General features: G+C 33.2%; 1 protein-coding gene across 2 annotated transcripts in view; it reads right to left on the bottom strand.

The window, feature by feature from the left end:
- LOC143226018 (neuroligin-4, X-linked-like) overlaps positions 1-15,523 on the bottom strand; it is a 142,077-nt gene extending 126,554 nt beyond the window's left edge. For both annotated transcript variants that reach the window (XM_076456387.1, XM_076456388.1), the window contains exons 1-2: positions 15,268-15,523; positions 14,417-14,998 (exon numbers count right to left, since the gene is read on the bottom strand). In XM_076456387.1, the coding sequence (XP_076312502.1) occupies positions 14,417-14,864 (448 nt within the window). In that variant the 5' untranslated portion in view covers positions 14,865-14,998; positions 15,268-15,523. The remainder of the gene's footprint in view (positions 1-14,416; positions 14,999-15,267) is intronic.
- Between the last annotated feature and the right edge of the window lie 1,236 nt (positions 15,524-16,759).

Below are 16,759 nucleotides of genomic sequence, written 5' to 3'. Positions count from 1 at the left end.
TTTCGATCGTATTTTAGGGATTGTTTTTCCCTTCAATTGACTTTCTCCACAATTTGTATTTATATTGTATAATTTTCAGATTTGTGGTAACATGAAATTTATGCTAATATTCCACAAGAATAAAATTCAATCAAATTGTCTGTTAGTATACATTCTAAACTTGAATAACTAAGTTATTTCGTGATATGGACTTTCCAACGACGTTCTATTTTGCAGTCAAACGTTTCAATACAAATACCTTCACAAAAGTTTTAAAAATTACAAACGAAAAGCGTCAGTAAGACTTTTACAGAAGAAAAAGTGATTTCGTTTCTCATTTCTCTACTTACTTATAACAGTATGCCATTTATTAATAGCATTTGTCAGTTTTCCATAAAAACTTGTTTACCTTTGTTTTAGAAGGGGTGTAGTATTAAGAAGTACAATTAAAATAGTACATAGTTAGGATATTATCAAACATTTTTCCTCGAGCAACGTAATATATATATATTTAATAGTAAATTAAAGTTTTAAGTTTCAAATTAGTTTGTATTTTGTAATTTATAAAAATGGAGAAAATTCATCCTCATTCTTTTCGTTAGATTTGTACATTTGTGAAAAATGATAGTTACCAGTTCAAGTTAAGAATGACCTGGCATGGCCAAGGGTGTTAAGGCGAGCGACTCGTAATCTGAGGGTCGCGGGTTCGCATCCCCGTCGCGCCAAACCTGCTCGCCCTTTCAGTTTTGTTTGTTTTTGGAATTTCGCAAAAAGCTACTCGAGGGCTATCTGTGCTAGCCGTCCCTAATTTAGCAGTGTAAGACTAGAGGGAAGGCAGCTAGTCATCACCACCCACCGCCAACTCTTGGGCTACTCTTTTACCAACGAATAGTGGGATTGACCGTTACATCATACACCCCCACGGCTGGAAGGGCGAGCATGTTTAGCGCGACGCGGGCGCGAACCCGCGACCCTCGCATTACGAGTCGCACGCCTTACGCGCATGGCCATGCCAGGCCCGCCCTTTCAGCCGTGGGGGCGTTATAATGTTACGATCAATCCCACTATTCGTTGGTAAAAGAGTAGCCCAAGAGTTGGCGATGGGTGGTGATGACTAACTGCCTTCCCTCTAGTCTTACACTGCTAAATTAGGGACGGCTAGCACAGATAGCCCTCGAGTAGCTTTGTGCGAAATTCAAAACAAACAAACATCAGGTTAAAAAAAGCTGTGTCACTGTGAATTTATGAAATTACGTGTGTATGTTTTAGTCTCTCACTGTTTCGAAACAGAAAAGAACAAAAATGTGTTATACTTAAATATTATACAGTAATTGAAAGCAACATTTTATCTGGTGTTCAATTAAATCGTAAAGAAGTGGAGGCTTATCGTGTGTGTTTTTTATAGCAAATCCACAGCGGGCTATCGGCGGTGTCCACCGAGAGGAATTGAACTCCTTAGCTTAGCATTGTGAATCCAAAGATTTAGCGCTGTCGCACCAGGATACCAGACCTCTTGTCACTTATATGTGTTCTTAGTTTACATTATGTACTAGATAAAACAGGGACATGTAAATTTTGTTTACTAAATATTATTTCATTAGTGTAATCCCTATATTATAATCACGTTATTGGTAGCCAGACCTATAAAATGTAAACAGCTTTGAATTTCCTTGAAAAAAAGAAAAACATGATATGTTTGAACTTCATTTACCTGCTACGCCTTTCCCATCCATCTTGATTGTTTGTCAAATTTCGCGCCAAGCTATTCGATGGCTATCCGCTCTAGCCGTTCCTAATCTAGAAGGGTTATATTAGAAGGAAATAAGCTAGCCAATATCACTTCCACCATCTCTTGAGATACTTTTTACTACTGAAAAGTAGAACTGACTGTCACGTCATAATGTTTCCACAGTCGAAAAGGTGAGCACATTCGATGATGACATCCGGACCCATGACCTGCGAATTGAATTCTCTAACCCTCAGGTCATGCTAAACCCTCTCATCCATTTTGAAGAAAACCTTAGAATATTCTGAAAGTAACTTATAGGGAGAAGAAATTATATCGTTGTTTCTTAACTAGAATATTTAGATTAAACCTAAGAGTTACGTTACAAAAACGTGCATCTGTTCTGCTAATAAATATTTTCTTTCTATAACTTTAATCGAGTGTCTTATTAACATATATTAAGAGATGAGCCACACAGGGTTAATTCAGGATTCTACATTGCTAATCAATTTTATCTCGAACTAGAAATGTTATTTAGCTTCTTGAAATTAGTTCTAATAATTTGTCCTGGTTTTACTTTATTATTATGGAGGTTGAGACACATATCTGCGTTGATTTTCTTTGTTTTTTTTTATTGCTTATAGCATATCGTTTTTTAATTACTTTGTTTTGTAACAGGTTTTTCGAAAATTTTGTGCTAATAAAAAAAGTTTTTCAAATATACATTTTTTATATCATAAGTTAAATTTTGTTAAAATATAAAATTATTTTGAAGTATTTGTTGCTATGACATTTTCTTAACGCAACATTTATTTTTGTTTTAGTTTCAATTTGTCACATAGAAAGTCCGAGATTTTAATAGCTAATATAGAAGTTTAATGCAGTATTATATGCTTTAAAATACTGACAATTAATAATAATAAAATGCAACAAAAATATTTAAAATATGACACATAGTGAGACATTATAATCCAGTATGTCACAGACCTCTAGGTATTTATTTAACTCACTGAATATGTCACCAATATTGTCACTGTGAGAATAAAATGAAGTTAAATCTTATGGGTTTTGCATTAATTTAAAGCTAAATCTGTATTTGTATAGTAAACAGCAATCCAGGATTAAAAGGGTTTGCTTATTTGTTGTAAATCAGAAAGCTGCATAATAGGCTATCTCTGCTTTTCCCACTGCAGTATCGAAAATCGATTTTTAGTGTTATAAAGCCAATGACTTACTGTTCAGTCATCGGAGGTAAAGTACGAAGTAAGTTTAGTTTGTCTTTTTTAATACGTTCTTGATATTTATTAGAGACATTTAGCTCGCCAGTGTTTGTATTTTCATGAGTTAGTTTGTTTGAGCATATAGTCAAACAAAAGACTATGTGTATTGTGGCCACTGCAGGGATCGATTCCCAAGTTTTACCATTTAAATCTACACATTAGAAGTAATCAGTAAATATTATTATTGGAGTCATTTTTGAGTTTATAATTTCAAATCATTTTATGTTCAAACGCATTAAGACCAGTATTACACAAATGTATTCTGATCTTTGCTCGGCATAGCCAGGTAGTTAATGCGCTCGACTCGTAATCTTAGGATCGTGCGTTTGAATCTCTTTCTTACCAAACACGTCAGTCCTTTCACCCGTGCGTGTGTTATAACGTGACGGTGAATCTCATCATTCGTTGGTAAAAGGGTAGCCAAGAACAGTGGGTGGTGTTGACTAGGATTACCATTGTGAATTCACGTTCTTATTATTAATAAGGGTGTAGGAAATTAATGGTATGGTATACGTGAGTTTGTATCGCTGTATCTTCCAGAACCTGAAAAATAATGTCCTTAAAATCACTCAATCAGAGGATCACATAGTATTCATCTCCAAATCCGGACTGAAGAGGGAGCTTTAGTGGATCCTGTATTTTACTGATGCGTTTGTGTGTTTTTCTTATAGCTTAAACCACATCGGGCTAGCTACTGTGTCTGCCGAGGGGAATCGAGCCCCTGATTTTAGTGTTGTAAATCCAAATAATTATCGTTGTCCAACAGATGGACATTAATTGATGCACTATATAAACTATAATTGATTTAAAACGTTTGATAAGATATATTTACAGATTTCATTTCAGTATAAATTTCACTCTGTGGTAGAAAACAAGAAAATAATATTTATAGTTTAGGATCGACATACATCAGTAACCAAAACTGGAAGGCACTGTTGTATCACCAACTAAATCTCCTATGATTTATTTAGATAGGTGTTAGGATATTATTACATGTTTCCGGCATTACCTAGTATGTTCAGTAAGTTAGAATTAAACTATGAAAGTCACAGATCAGAATAGTTCAACACAATAGAAGTCGCCTACTTAACGATTTTACAAGGCGAAATATAACTTCAATTTTCATTGCAAAAACAAGGTTTTTGAACATTAAAGAAAAAATATATTATTCTTGAGTATCAGTTACTTTAGTTCTAACATTGTTTTCTGAAAGATTACAAACGAATGTCATATTTAATTCTGCAAATAGATTATTTTCTATGTAGACATTGCAGCCACTAATTAATAATTTCTAACGCATCTTTAGTTACTTTGTTAGATGTATCTGTGAAGACTTTAAAAAAGGCTTAATAATAAAACTCATTTAACTTTCCCTCACGTATCAAGACTCGGGTTCTATAAAAATGAAGAATCAAGATTTATTGATGCTGACTTTCACTTTCGAGTTTTAATCCACCTAATAGAGATTTAAATCATTGATTTCCGTTTTGTTCGAGATTTATTGATTTCTGCACACATTCCATTTGTCTTACTAACTACACACCATCCACTTGTCTAGAGAAAACTGGTGCAAGCCCCAAAAAGTGAATCCTAATAACACTGAATGCAAGAGTATGCTACTGAAGAGGAGATAGAACCAACAAAATGTATACTAGTTATTTAGGACAACTGTTTTCTTTTGTTAAACGCTTCCACGCAGTCTTAATTCCTTAACATCTCTTCTACGCTTTTACAAAAACAGTAGATTTTCACTCATAATGCCGTCACTTTATTGTTTTTTAATGAGTTTAGTAGAAAGTAGCATACAATGACGCTTTATCATACCAGATCTGCTTAATAATATCTACCTTGCAAGTATCTAAATAAATATCCAGGACTTAGTTGCTGTTTCCAGAAGCAAACAAAATAAGGGCAGAGTATAATGTCGTAAATACAGTTTTATTATTGTTCTATTATTGCAATACGCATTGCTAAAAGATTAAAACAAACAGACAAATAAAATATAAAATAACTTAAACGTTATAAAGATAAATATATGCGTCATATTTTTATTTGATATATACAATATTTTCAAAACAAAATGATATCCTACCTTATATAGATAGTATGTGTTAGAAACTGAAACCTGTCATTTTTCTAGTTAAAGTAGAAGGAAAGTTCCTTGAGTTAAAAGTCTTATACAATTATATAAAGATTAAAGTTTTTCTCTAGCCATATATTTATAAAATGTACACATTTGTAAGATTTTAAAAATTATCTGAGATCAAAGTTTATAGAACTATAATTCTAGATGTTGTAATGACGTCAAAGACGTTCCTTTAGATTGAAGCCTTATTACATTCTATCTTACTCTAGATTCTGACTGAATATTAAATTTAACCTTTTTAAAAGAAGTCTGTACATGCCAACGTTAGAAATTTGGACCTTAATAATGTATGCCTTAAAAACCATGTTTTAAAAAACTTGTACTTAGGATGTTTCAAAGATATTAAGATATTCATTACGGTCGAAGTCTTATAAATTTTAACAGTAGATGGTTACATTCAGTAAAGGGTTTTATTCTGAGACCAAATGAGCTTAATCTCAAATCTAAAAGGTTATAGAATTTAAAGCTACTTGTTGTAATAATAGCTATTTATATCTTTCATACTAGAATACGGATAAAGGCATTCCATACTATTAAAGCCTTATAAAAGAGTGAAATTCGGAGCTCAGATACAATGAAAGATACTCTTTGAAGACATTTCAGTGACATTAGATATAGATTTTTTAAAATAAATATTTAAAACCCATAGGGCTGAATTTGTCACTAAAAAGCATTTAAAAAACATAAATAAATGTGATTCTTAAAATCAATACATTATTAGTAGTGTGGTTTTACTTATTTTGTTTGTGAGTGTGCACTGTTATTTGGGCACGTTTTACACATGCTTTTCGCCTAACAAAGAGAGTATCTTCATTTAACCTTCAATCACAATCATTCACTCTGTTGTTGGTTTAATAATTGCTTCATTGTGATTATTATTTTCATATATTTTTTTACCTTATTACAAGGAGTTTATTTGTGAGAATTTTTTTTATTGACAGAAGTACAAAGTACTTACATGTTGTAAGCTAAAGGAAACACAGAGACAAGTAGTCACAACACAGCTGGGTTATGAAACTATTAATGTGTCGAGATCATGGATAATCGATTATTCTACGTAAAGAACCGCAATATGTACAAAATGGTTGCTAAGAATAACAGTTATTCGCTACTCAAGGACTTAATGACAATAACTTGAGTGATAAGAGTTTTTTTTCATTTGGTTATGCCCTTTTGTGGTTCAGCGTAAATCAATGATGAAAGTGTTTCGATACCCAACTGGGCAGAGCACCGATAGCACATCGTGTAGCTTTATATCTTTAAAGCAAACAAATATTTGTCTGAATAAAATGATCATAACTTTACCTTCTATTTTTGGAAGTAGCTCGATAAAGACTTTAATGACTCTTATTATACAAATACCAAATCCGAAATAATTACGTAATGTAAGCCTTTGTATTTAGAAAACGCTCTACAATTTCCTACTCCCCATTACACCAAACATTCTTACAATCGTGGAGACGTTACAATGTTATAATGTCAATTCCACTATTCATTGATAAAAGAGTATCCCAAGAGTTGGTGGGGGGGGGGGTGATGAGTAGTTGACTTCTCTCTAGTCTGACACTGCTAAATTAGAGACGGCTAGTGCAAATAGCGCTCGTGTAGCTCTGCGCGAAATTAAAAACAAACAAACAAACAACTTCCAACGTATATATAATAATGAAGAAGAAAAACACGTTTCTGGTGAATAGAAAGCTCAAAATATATAACAATTACAAAAAGTTGTTCAAAGGCATGCTCCTTGTACATTTTGTCATTCGACTACTCGCCTTCTCCCAGAGGTACAGCGGTATGCTTACGGACTTACAATTCTAAAAACTGGGTTCCGATATCCGTGGTTAGATAGCACGGATAGGATGTCATGTACCTTTGTGCGTAATTCAAAATAACAACATTCACTACTAATTATATTATAACACGCTCATTTTCAGCTCAAATTAAGACGCCGAAGCAAAATTTGGAATTTTGTGATTATTACCATTTTTAGTCTAATTAATATAATATGAGAAGTTGCTTTACTTTTTATTGAATTGTTAAGTTTTTACTGCAGATGTTTCCATGTATTATTTAAATTTCGAACGTATTATTTGAATTCACATGCATAATATTCATTTAATCTTGTTTATTCGGATTGTTTGATGAATAATTAATCTACCTGTTTTGAGGAAAGATTAGAATATTTGGTTAGGGAAAACCTGCACCTGAACGCTCAGTTTCCAGAATTCCTACAAAGTGAGATGTCCTACGGTTGTTATTCTATTTAGAAGTCAAACAAATACAGCATGAAAGACTTGTCAACTTTAATAGTGCAGTGAAAGACCGAGTCGTGCTTGAAATTTAAAACCATTGGGACAAATAAGGAATAGCTACTCAAGGAAAAGATAAAGTCAAAGCTAAAATTGTGGGTCTTTATGATGGTTTCAGGACACTACAGAAGAGGAAAGGTGGGAATGTTATTATTGTACGATGAATCCCACTCTTCGTTAATAAAAGAGTTGACGGGGGTAAAGATGACTAGCTGCCATTTTTCTAGTTTTAGTCTTACACTGCTAAATTAACGCAGATAACTCTCGTGTAATTTTGCGCAAAATTAAAATCAAACAAACATATCCAGTCCGAGCAATCCGGAGTTCAAAGAGCTTAAAAAATCTTGAGGAATTCTTTCGGAATTACCAATTTTAAGACATCGCATATCTCTGATCATCGACTTAAACATCAGTAGTAAATTATTATCAACTTTCTCCGAGAAAGACTAACTTTATCTGAAACACTTGGAAAGAATTTCTGCCTTGTGACAATTATCGATAATGTACGAAATTGAGATTTGTTTTCCTAACAGAAACCCACTCCTTTTGGACTGCACTGGAAATAGGGTGGTACGTATCATGCCTGTTGGATGGCATCTGTAGCTTACACTGCTCAGGTATACACGTTTGGTGATCATCTGAACTATGATCAAGCCAATATGGACAATCTGCACCACATCTGCTTGATTAATGCGTTCTTCTATCTAAAAGCTCAGTTAGCCACAGTTTTTGTTGCAGACACACCTCCAAGAGAGCTTCAGCTATGGAATGATCTGAGTATATACAACAGCATTTATCCAACACTGGGAGGAACAGCCACTACTGACCTCAACAGCCACTTGTGGCACATAAAGGAAGAAGTCGCATCCTTTTTCGTTTTCCCAATTTGGAGGAATAATCTGATAAGAAACAAATTGCTGATCAAAGTGAATGACTAAAAACCATTGGAAAAAAAAAGTAGTGTTTTTTTAACATTCAGTTTTACCGACTAAATTGTCGTTTTCGATTATAGAAAATCACGACTTCTATTCAACTTTCTTCGAATTAACACTAACAAGCTGTACTTGCCACCAACGTATTGGGCCACTGATAATGATTTCCAGGAAACTACCAAGCTGGTTCACTATGCGAAGGGGGAAAAGGATGTTTCTGAAAAACTGTTGAAGTTCATCAGAAACTTTGAAACACCAAAAACAGAGATGAAGAGCACAGACATCGTCTTAATGCCCCAGATTAAAAAAAAATTTGTGAAATAACTGAATTGTTGTTTTTTAGTGACAATTTGACTCTCTGCATCATTCCGTAGTGTGACGTGTGCGTTGTTATTAAACACTTTGATCAAATTGAATAATGTTTACGGAGAATTTAGATGCATTGGAATTATATATATATAGCAAAAAGTAAACTATTTAAAAAGATCCCCTTTTATATTGGAAAGGCTTTCCAAAGTCAAACATGATTTTGGTAACTTAAAATGGTCAATGTAATAGGAAGATACCAAATAATCGTGTATTTTTTGCTTTGAAATTATCGAAGCATTGTTCACTCCCTTTTACCGTCACATACACGCAATCATAAAAAGTAACAATACGGGGCTGTTGTAAAAATGACACTAAAATACATGTATTTGTTCTGACAAGAGCAGCCCAAAAGTTGTCAGGTGGTATTGGCCAGCTGTTTTCACGTATACTCTTTCATCTCAAACTTAAATAAAAGCAAAATGTACATCGAGTAGCTTTGCGCGAAATTTAATAAAAGAATAGAAATATCTTAGATGCATTGAAATATAACCAAACCTTTTACAGTCTTACTTGTGCCTCTAAAATGTATTTAAGACGTTCTCAAGATTTAATACTTATGTGTAAGACATATTAAGATCATAAGATGTATTTATATATTTTGATAAAATACATTTTCTATCTCTAAGTTATAAAAGTACATTTCTATAACTTCTATTTAAACATAATATGCGCATCTAAGATGTGGTAGAAATCCAATCTAATGAAATCGTATTGAATATAGAGTATGTATTTCTATGATGCGTTCAGAAAGACACGTTAGTGAAATTAAACGTATACTTTGAGTGAACAAGTAATGCTTTAGAAACATAGTTTTAATATCAATACCGTTATTGAGCTTATGAGTTTATAATGATAACAGTGTTTTGATACCTGCTGTGGACAGAGCACTGATATTTCATTGTGTAGCTTTATATTTTCAAAACCAACAAACATTTAGATGAAAATAACGTATCATGTCTTTTCCTTCTAATTCGGGAAGTATTTTTTGTGTATATCGATAAACACTTCATTTACTCTTTCTTTTTGTATAGAAATATTGAATCCAAAACAAATACGGAATGTGAAAATTTATGTTTTAAAAATCGTTTCTCATCCTCACATATGATAATAAAAACAAACACATTATGATGAATAAACTTTTAGCGCTTGGACGAAAATAAATAATGTAGCCGTTGTATCTGATAATGCCAAGTCAAAATGATGAAACATTGTAACTTTAGATATTGTACTCTCTATAACAGACGATAATATTGTTTCAGATTGTACATAATAGGGTTGATTTTGTCTATGATCAAATACGACCAACTACGGTAGAGATACGAATAAATATGCTATCTTAAGTTAACTCAGTGAGTACTGTAGATTATAAACATAAACGTAGCATTACCAACAGGCCTGGCATGACAAGGTGGGTTAAAGCGTTCGACTCGTAATCTGAAGGTCGCGGGTTCGAGTCCCCGTCGTACCAAACATGCTCGCTCTTTTCAGCCGTGGCGGCGTTAAAATGTGACGGTCACTCCCACTAACGTTGGTAAAAGAGTAGCCCAAGAGTCGGCCGTGGGTGGTGATGACTAGCTGCCTTTCCTCTAGTCTTACACTGCTAAATTAGGGACGACTAGCCCTCGAGTAGATTTGCGCGAAATAAAAGAAACAAAAAACAAAGCATTACCAGCATAATTATATTCATATTAGACCTTCATGTGTTGTGAAGAGCACAAGATATTGATCCAAAAATCTATTTATTTGAAGTTTAATTAAGTTTACCAAAATATCCTATCGAAGGGACAAAGGGAGAGAAGAGCGTTAGACACGTTATGAAAACGTTGGGGAAAAGGGACCTTCATAAATGAGCACTTTTTTTACCATCTTAATAATCGGGTCCATAAAGTCTCACAACAAATGTTCTATGTCTATAAAAAATGGTAAACGTAGATTAAATTTTTAAAAAATATATTTGAAGATTAAAAGACAAAAGCTTTATGACTAAAGTGTATCATCTTCAAGTATTCGTTGTTTCTGTAACACACGTTCCCGTTCTTCTTTGTACCTTTTATAAACCGTTTTTAGTTGTTGGATTGCCCCTTAACCAAAACATACGTGTTGCCTACGCAATATTAATTAACGCAAAAGGTTAAAAAATCAAAATCGAATAGACAACTCATATAATTTGTCATAAATTTATTATCAGTAGGTTCACTGATAATTTGTCTTATATCAATGTGTAGATGCAGTTATATGAAATTCAAAAAATGATCAAAGTGAAGTCTAAATAACTGGAGAATGGACTTTGTTTATAGAAAACTGAAAAAAATACACATTGGAAAAGCAATCATAGCGTCGGTATCAATACGGTATATATATGTATATTTAGGTGGAGTATATATAGATGGAGAGACAGAAAGATAAACTTCACTTGTATTTTACGAAAGCTACTCTATAATTACTTTAATTCTTAAATGTTCTCATTTTTTCTGATCCTATAACATTTAATATTGCTTAGTTATAGATTCAATATTCAACAAAAATTAAATTACATGAGTTTCCAATTACTCAAAAAAATCACAAAGACAACATTTCTTTGGAGAATGAATAAGACATGAATGAGTTTTCATATTTTTCTAGTCACTCTAGTGATTTAAACGCAAATTTTTGGTGTCTCGTAGAAAGCTAGTTTTGTTTGTCATCAGTTAATATGTTATAAGTGCTAGGAGTTCTAGTGCCTTAGTACACTGCTAAGGTTAAGTATTCTGTTTCACATTCGCGTAGTATTTTACAAAGATAAATTTCCGATACAATTTACACTATTAGCATAAGTTAGCTTTATGATTTCAAGTTACATTTTTAGTTTACTTATTGTTCAATTTGTCGCCCTTTCTGGTTCATTCGATTCACTTACTGAAATAATTTTAAAGATAGTAAACATAATTTAAAGTGAATCATATGATTATATGTGGATATTTCATGAAAGAGACTGCAAAAAGTAAATTAAAGATACAAAATTTAGAAATCAAATACAAGTACGAATATAGTCAACTACTGAGTGTGATAAATAAACAAAAATTAATTATTTTACTAGATTAGTTAGTACTGATTGAGTGGTTCAAATAGAATGTAATTCATTACTGAGTTTTTACCATGTCAAATTATTTACAAACAGAATTATTGCCAGTTGAAACCAGTCATTTAATCAGTGGTCCTTAAATCCATTCTACCGGTAGCTTAGTGGTATACTCTTGAAAGCTTATAACGCTATATATTGAAGTTCGATATCCTAAGATGCACAACTAGCTAGTATTTTGTATAATTATGCCATTAAAGAAACACATTCATTCTTAATATTCTTAATGTAATTGCTTACAAATTTTGATATTCAGTTTGTAATAAAGAAATAAGGTACATCAAAACATTTTTTTTGTGTGTTTCTGTGATTAAAGTTTATTGTAAACAATACATAAATATGTGAAATTATCTGCTTTTACTAATGAAAAAGATAGGCTTAGTTTAAAATAGTACTAAAAACTATTTTTTTGGAGGTGAAGTTTGCAGTTTATCTGTTTATAACCTGCTTGTTGTAATATGATTAGCTCTACATTTATGTACAAGATACATTTATAATGTCATATAACACTAGCAAATGCACTTCGTTGTCTTCACTGGATATCGAAATTTTGTCATTTGTTATGCAGGTTTACCGAATAATAGATATTCTTATTATATAATAGAGTATTTATTGTTTATGGGAAAGCTAATAAGTCTACCTGCCGCAGTTTCTAATTTCTAGTCAACTGATCATAAGGAAGACAACCAGTGAGAATAATTTATTACCTCTCATACACACTGAAAGATTGACTGTCTTTCTTATAACGCATTGACAGCTGAATAACCATGGAAAATCCGAGAACCATTCATTTTCTCTGACAGCATCAGTTTAAATTAAACGTGTGTGTGTTTTTTAATTATAGCAAAGCCATATTGGGCTATCTGCTGAGTCCACCGAGGGGAATCGAACCCCCTGATTTTAGCATTGTCAATCCGTACTTATTGCTATATCAGCGGAAGACTTATATAAAACGTAAAATATATTTAAAAACTATATTTTTCATTTTTCTATCAAAGTCTTTTCAACAAAAGGGGCAAAATTGGTTTTAAGTTCCGGTAAATTGTTAAGGGGTTTTAAGCATTTGTTTCTTTTTGTCTTTTAATTTAATATCCACCGAGAAGAACAAGATGATTTTTTAGTATGATAAAAATTAAATTTTGCAGGTAAATTACACAACACATTTATTTGACAACATGCTGTTTATATGATAAAATGGAACGTTTTTGAATAAAAAAGTAAACATTAATAGCGTTCTGAGTAAATAACATATAATAGAAATCTATAGAAGATTATATTTCTTGCACAGCATTTAAACATTTACGACTGCATTGATCTGTCTAGTTGATTCTACTATCGATGTGCATTTTGTTTTTGTGGGTAAGGCAACTGCACACTAAAAACGTTATGTTAAAAGCAAAAGAAATTGTTTCCTTTAGAACACACGCCTCGTGTTTGAATGCCTGCGACAGAAATTCAAGTGAAAAATAACACCATCACTTTTAGCTAACAAAACAGAACAGAAATGTGTTGTATTGGCTAATGCACATTTTTTACGTTACGTTTTATGCAATGAAAATGGGAATTAATAACGTTGCAACATATATACATAAAAATAATATTGAACTGAAAACCTCCCATATTTACAGTAATACAACAAACATTTATGTTGTACTTGACACATTCTGTGTTTGGAGAACACAATTTGTATAGCTTTGAAATAATACGATATTGATGCTAATTTACAAAAAATGTTAGCGTATATTGTCCAGGGTATTAATAAACATGAAGTTTGGAGAATTTCATAAAAAGATATGTATTACATATAACTCGCAGAGAAATAATGTATTATAGTGCAGTTTAGAAACTTTCTGATAGTGACAAATATGTAACCCGCCGCCAGTGGTTCAATAGCAAGTCTAAACACATATGAAGATCCATGTGGTGAGCATAGGGAGGGAAGAGGTCTATAGAGAACCTTACTTTCCCAGCTCCCGATTGAGATCAAGGATTGGTTGTCTTGGCGTTTTATGGCGCAAGGCAACTACGCTATCTGGAGAAGTAAGCACAGAACATATATAACCCATTGTAGCGTTGTGCTTAATAACAAAACAAACAAATTAATATGTAGTTTTGTAAGAATATTACTAAAGAAAGAAACACACAAGTAACAAGGAAAAATATTAGTAGATTTTTGTAGAAGTAAATACCTATCATTGTAGGCTAAATGAAGTCATTAGACTCTAGCTACTCTTTAGTTTTCTTTAGACAGTAAGTCTTTCAGGTTTTGTTGGTTTTGAATTTCGCGCAAAGCTACACGAGGGCTATTTGCGCTAGCCGTCCCTGGGTATCGAAATCTGGCTTTAAGTGGTTGAGTCCGCAGACAGGCGAATCAGAACATTTCACTAATTATCGTCATTCATTCGTATTCTTTGAATAAAAAGTTAATTTAACTTCGGTGTACCTTTAGTTATGACTTTCAGGTAGTATATTTAATATACAGTATAGTACAGTATAGTATATTTAAACTATATTTTGTAATAATAAACATTATATTTTAATTTAAAAGAACACTTACGTATAGCTGGCGCGTAAATATTTAAGTAAAGACAGTCTTCGCTCTGTTTGACCAGGAATGGAAGAAGACGTCGTAGACAGGCTAACCTCCCAGGAGGCATCCTCTTCAATACTTCGGTTTCATTCTGAATGTCCGGAAATTTCTGTGGACAAACAGGGCCGAAAGCGGAGGCAATTTTTATTTCACGCCAGTGTGGTGGTGTAACGGGTGGCATAAATCTTAAGGAGCCAACGGGGGCGCTAGCGTAGGGCACACCGTAAAACACTTCAACCGGACGAAGATCCTTGTTAGCTAGGTCCCGGATGATTCCTCTCAGTGACCCATACTTTGTCATCACAACTCGAGAACTTAAGCGGTCCGTTGCCTCGTGCACTTGATGTAAACAAATGAAGATTCCGAGAAATATAAAGTATCTCAATGGGTCTCCTTGTAATGGTTTGTTGTACATGTTTAAATTTGCTGATTTTCAGCTCTGTTGCGTCTCAAGAGTTAACAGGGCACCAAAATAGTCATATTCATGAGTTCATTGATAGTCTGGTTGACTCTGTTCAGCACAATACGCTCGTGATACCCGACACCATCCTAGAAAAGAACGATGCATTAGTTACTATATAGCTACAAGGTACATTTAATGAAAACTAACCTATGCATTTAATTAGTATATAGAACAATAATATAGCAATATCTTCAAAAATTAGCTTATTGTAACACTATACTATAAGGTCTTCTAATGAGATAACAATGTGCCTTTGGGTAAAAAATTTCAATGGGACCATTAAACAAGTATATTTATTCAAGAGTTTTCATTATTGTTATTAATAATGAGGAAGTAAGAATTTTAAAACATTTACCTAGAAGACTATCATGTGTTATTGTCAGTCTGTTTGCTTGATGATTTCCACAGAGGCCAGTGACGGTTCTTGTACCGTTGCAACTTCTAGAGCATAAAAACTTGTCCTTTATTTCTTTCTTAATCTGTCACTGTTCAGTTAGCTCTTTCTCAGCAGAGGTCACCATTCGAATAATAACCATGATCACGAACACAAACCTACTTATTCTCTTTCTTCGTGGATTCACTCCCGTTTCTATGAGAACCGCACGAGCGTTTCCTTGGAGCGATGGAGAAGAGCGCCTCATCTAATTCGGGCGCATGCGCTTTGAAAGATAATTCATCAAGTATCATAGAAGTAATGGAATAATAGCACGGTTATCGGTAACATGAAGCGTCGCAATACTTTCCTTAGGTTGTGGAGAGATGAAAGTAAAACGTGCAGATATGGGTAGTTCTAGTAGTGATCAACATTTATATAACACCTTGCGATAGTTCCCTAGGTGGTTTACAAATGATATGGCAGTACAGAGCTCAGTTTACTCTTGTGACGAAGTGTGTCAGCACCGTGACACTGTTTGATCTATTTATAAACTGTTTCTTAATGTCTGTTTTTTATGTAAATAGTAAACTTCTTAAATACACTAAACATGAGATTTTCAATTGACTGTAATACGCAGTACCAAAATAATGACAAAAAAAAACCGGTTAATTTTGGAAAATAAATCAATATCATCGTTTACGAGTGTTTAAAATAGTAAAATGGATTCGTCGTTCAATAAAATAATCACTGTTTACCCGTATTAAATGAAAATTAGCGAAAACTGATGTAGTCTCTTTTCATAAAGACTTGTAAAAATGATGGCGTAGTTCTTATGAGCAAACAAGACTTTGTCAAAAAATGTATGCCATCTGTGTTTATTACGAGTTCAATAAACTTAATTCCTACGCCACACTACGAAGCGAAAATAAACTAGCAATTTATTTGAGAAAACGTATAAAAGGAAATTCAAAACGTTGAAGTCCACCGGCTCAAGTATGGATTATTGACACTTACAAAGAAGATATTTCTGTTAGACTAATCGTCTCAAACGTAGGCACTTTCAGTTATAATATTTATCTTTCTTTTAAATCGCTTATTTTGCACAAAAGTTTGTTTTGTTTTATTGAAGTTAAGCACAAAACTACAGAATGGGTTATCTGTGCTCTGTCCGCCATGATTTATAGGGTTGTAAGTTCGCAGAAATGCCGCTGTGCCACTGGAGGGAGTCACCAGAAAGAAACTAGTCATGATCAAGCCCCTTAATAGCTCAGCGGCATGTCTACATATTCACACTGCTAGAAGCCGGGTTTCGATACTTGTGATGGGCAGAGCACAGATAGCCCATTGTGCTTAATTCCAAACAAAAAAGCTTAAGGTCATGATCAGTTTCAACTAAACACGTGCGTACTTACCAGTACAAATCCTTTCGAATTAATTAACAAATTAAGAAAGTTTCAGGGTGATCATAATG

This window comes from Tachypleus tridentatus, chromosome 9 (genome assembly GCF_004210375.1).
Source record: "Tachypleus tridentatus isolate NWPU-2018 chromosome 9, ASM421037v1, whole genome shotgun sequence".
NCBI lineage: Eukaryota > Metazoa > Arthropoda > Merostomata > Xiphosura > Limulidae > Tachypleus > Tachypleus tridentatus.
This window is presented reverse-complemented; position numbering and strand designations above follow the sequence as displayed.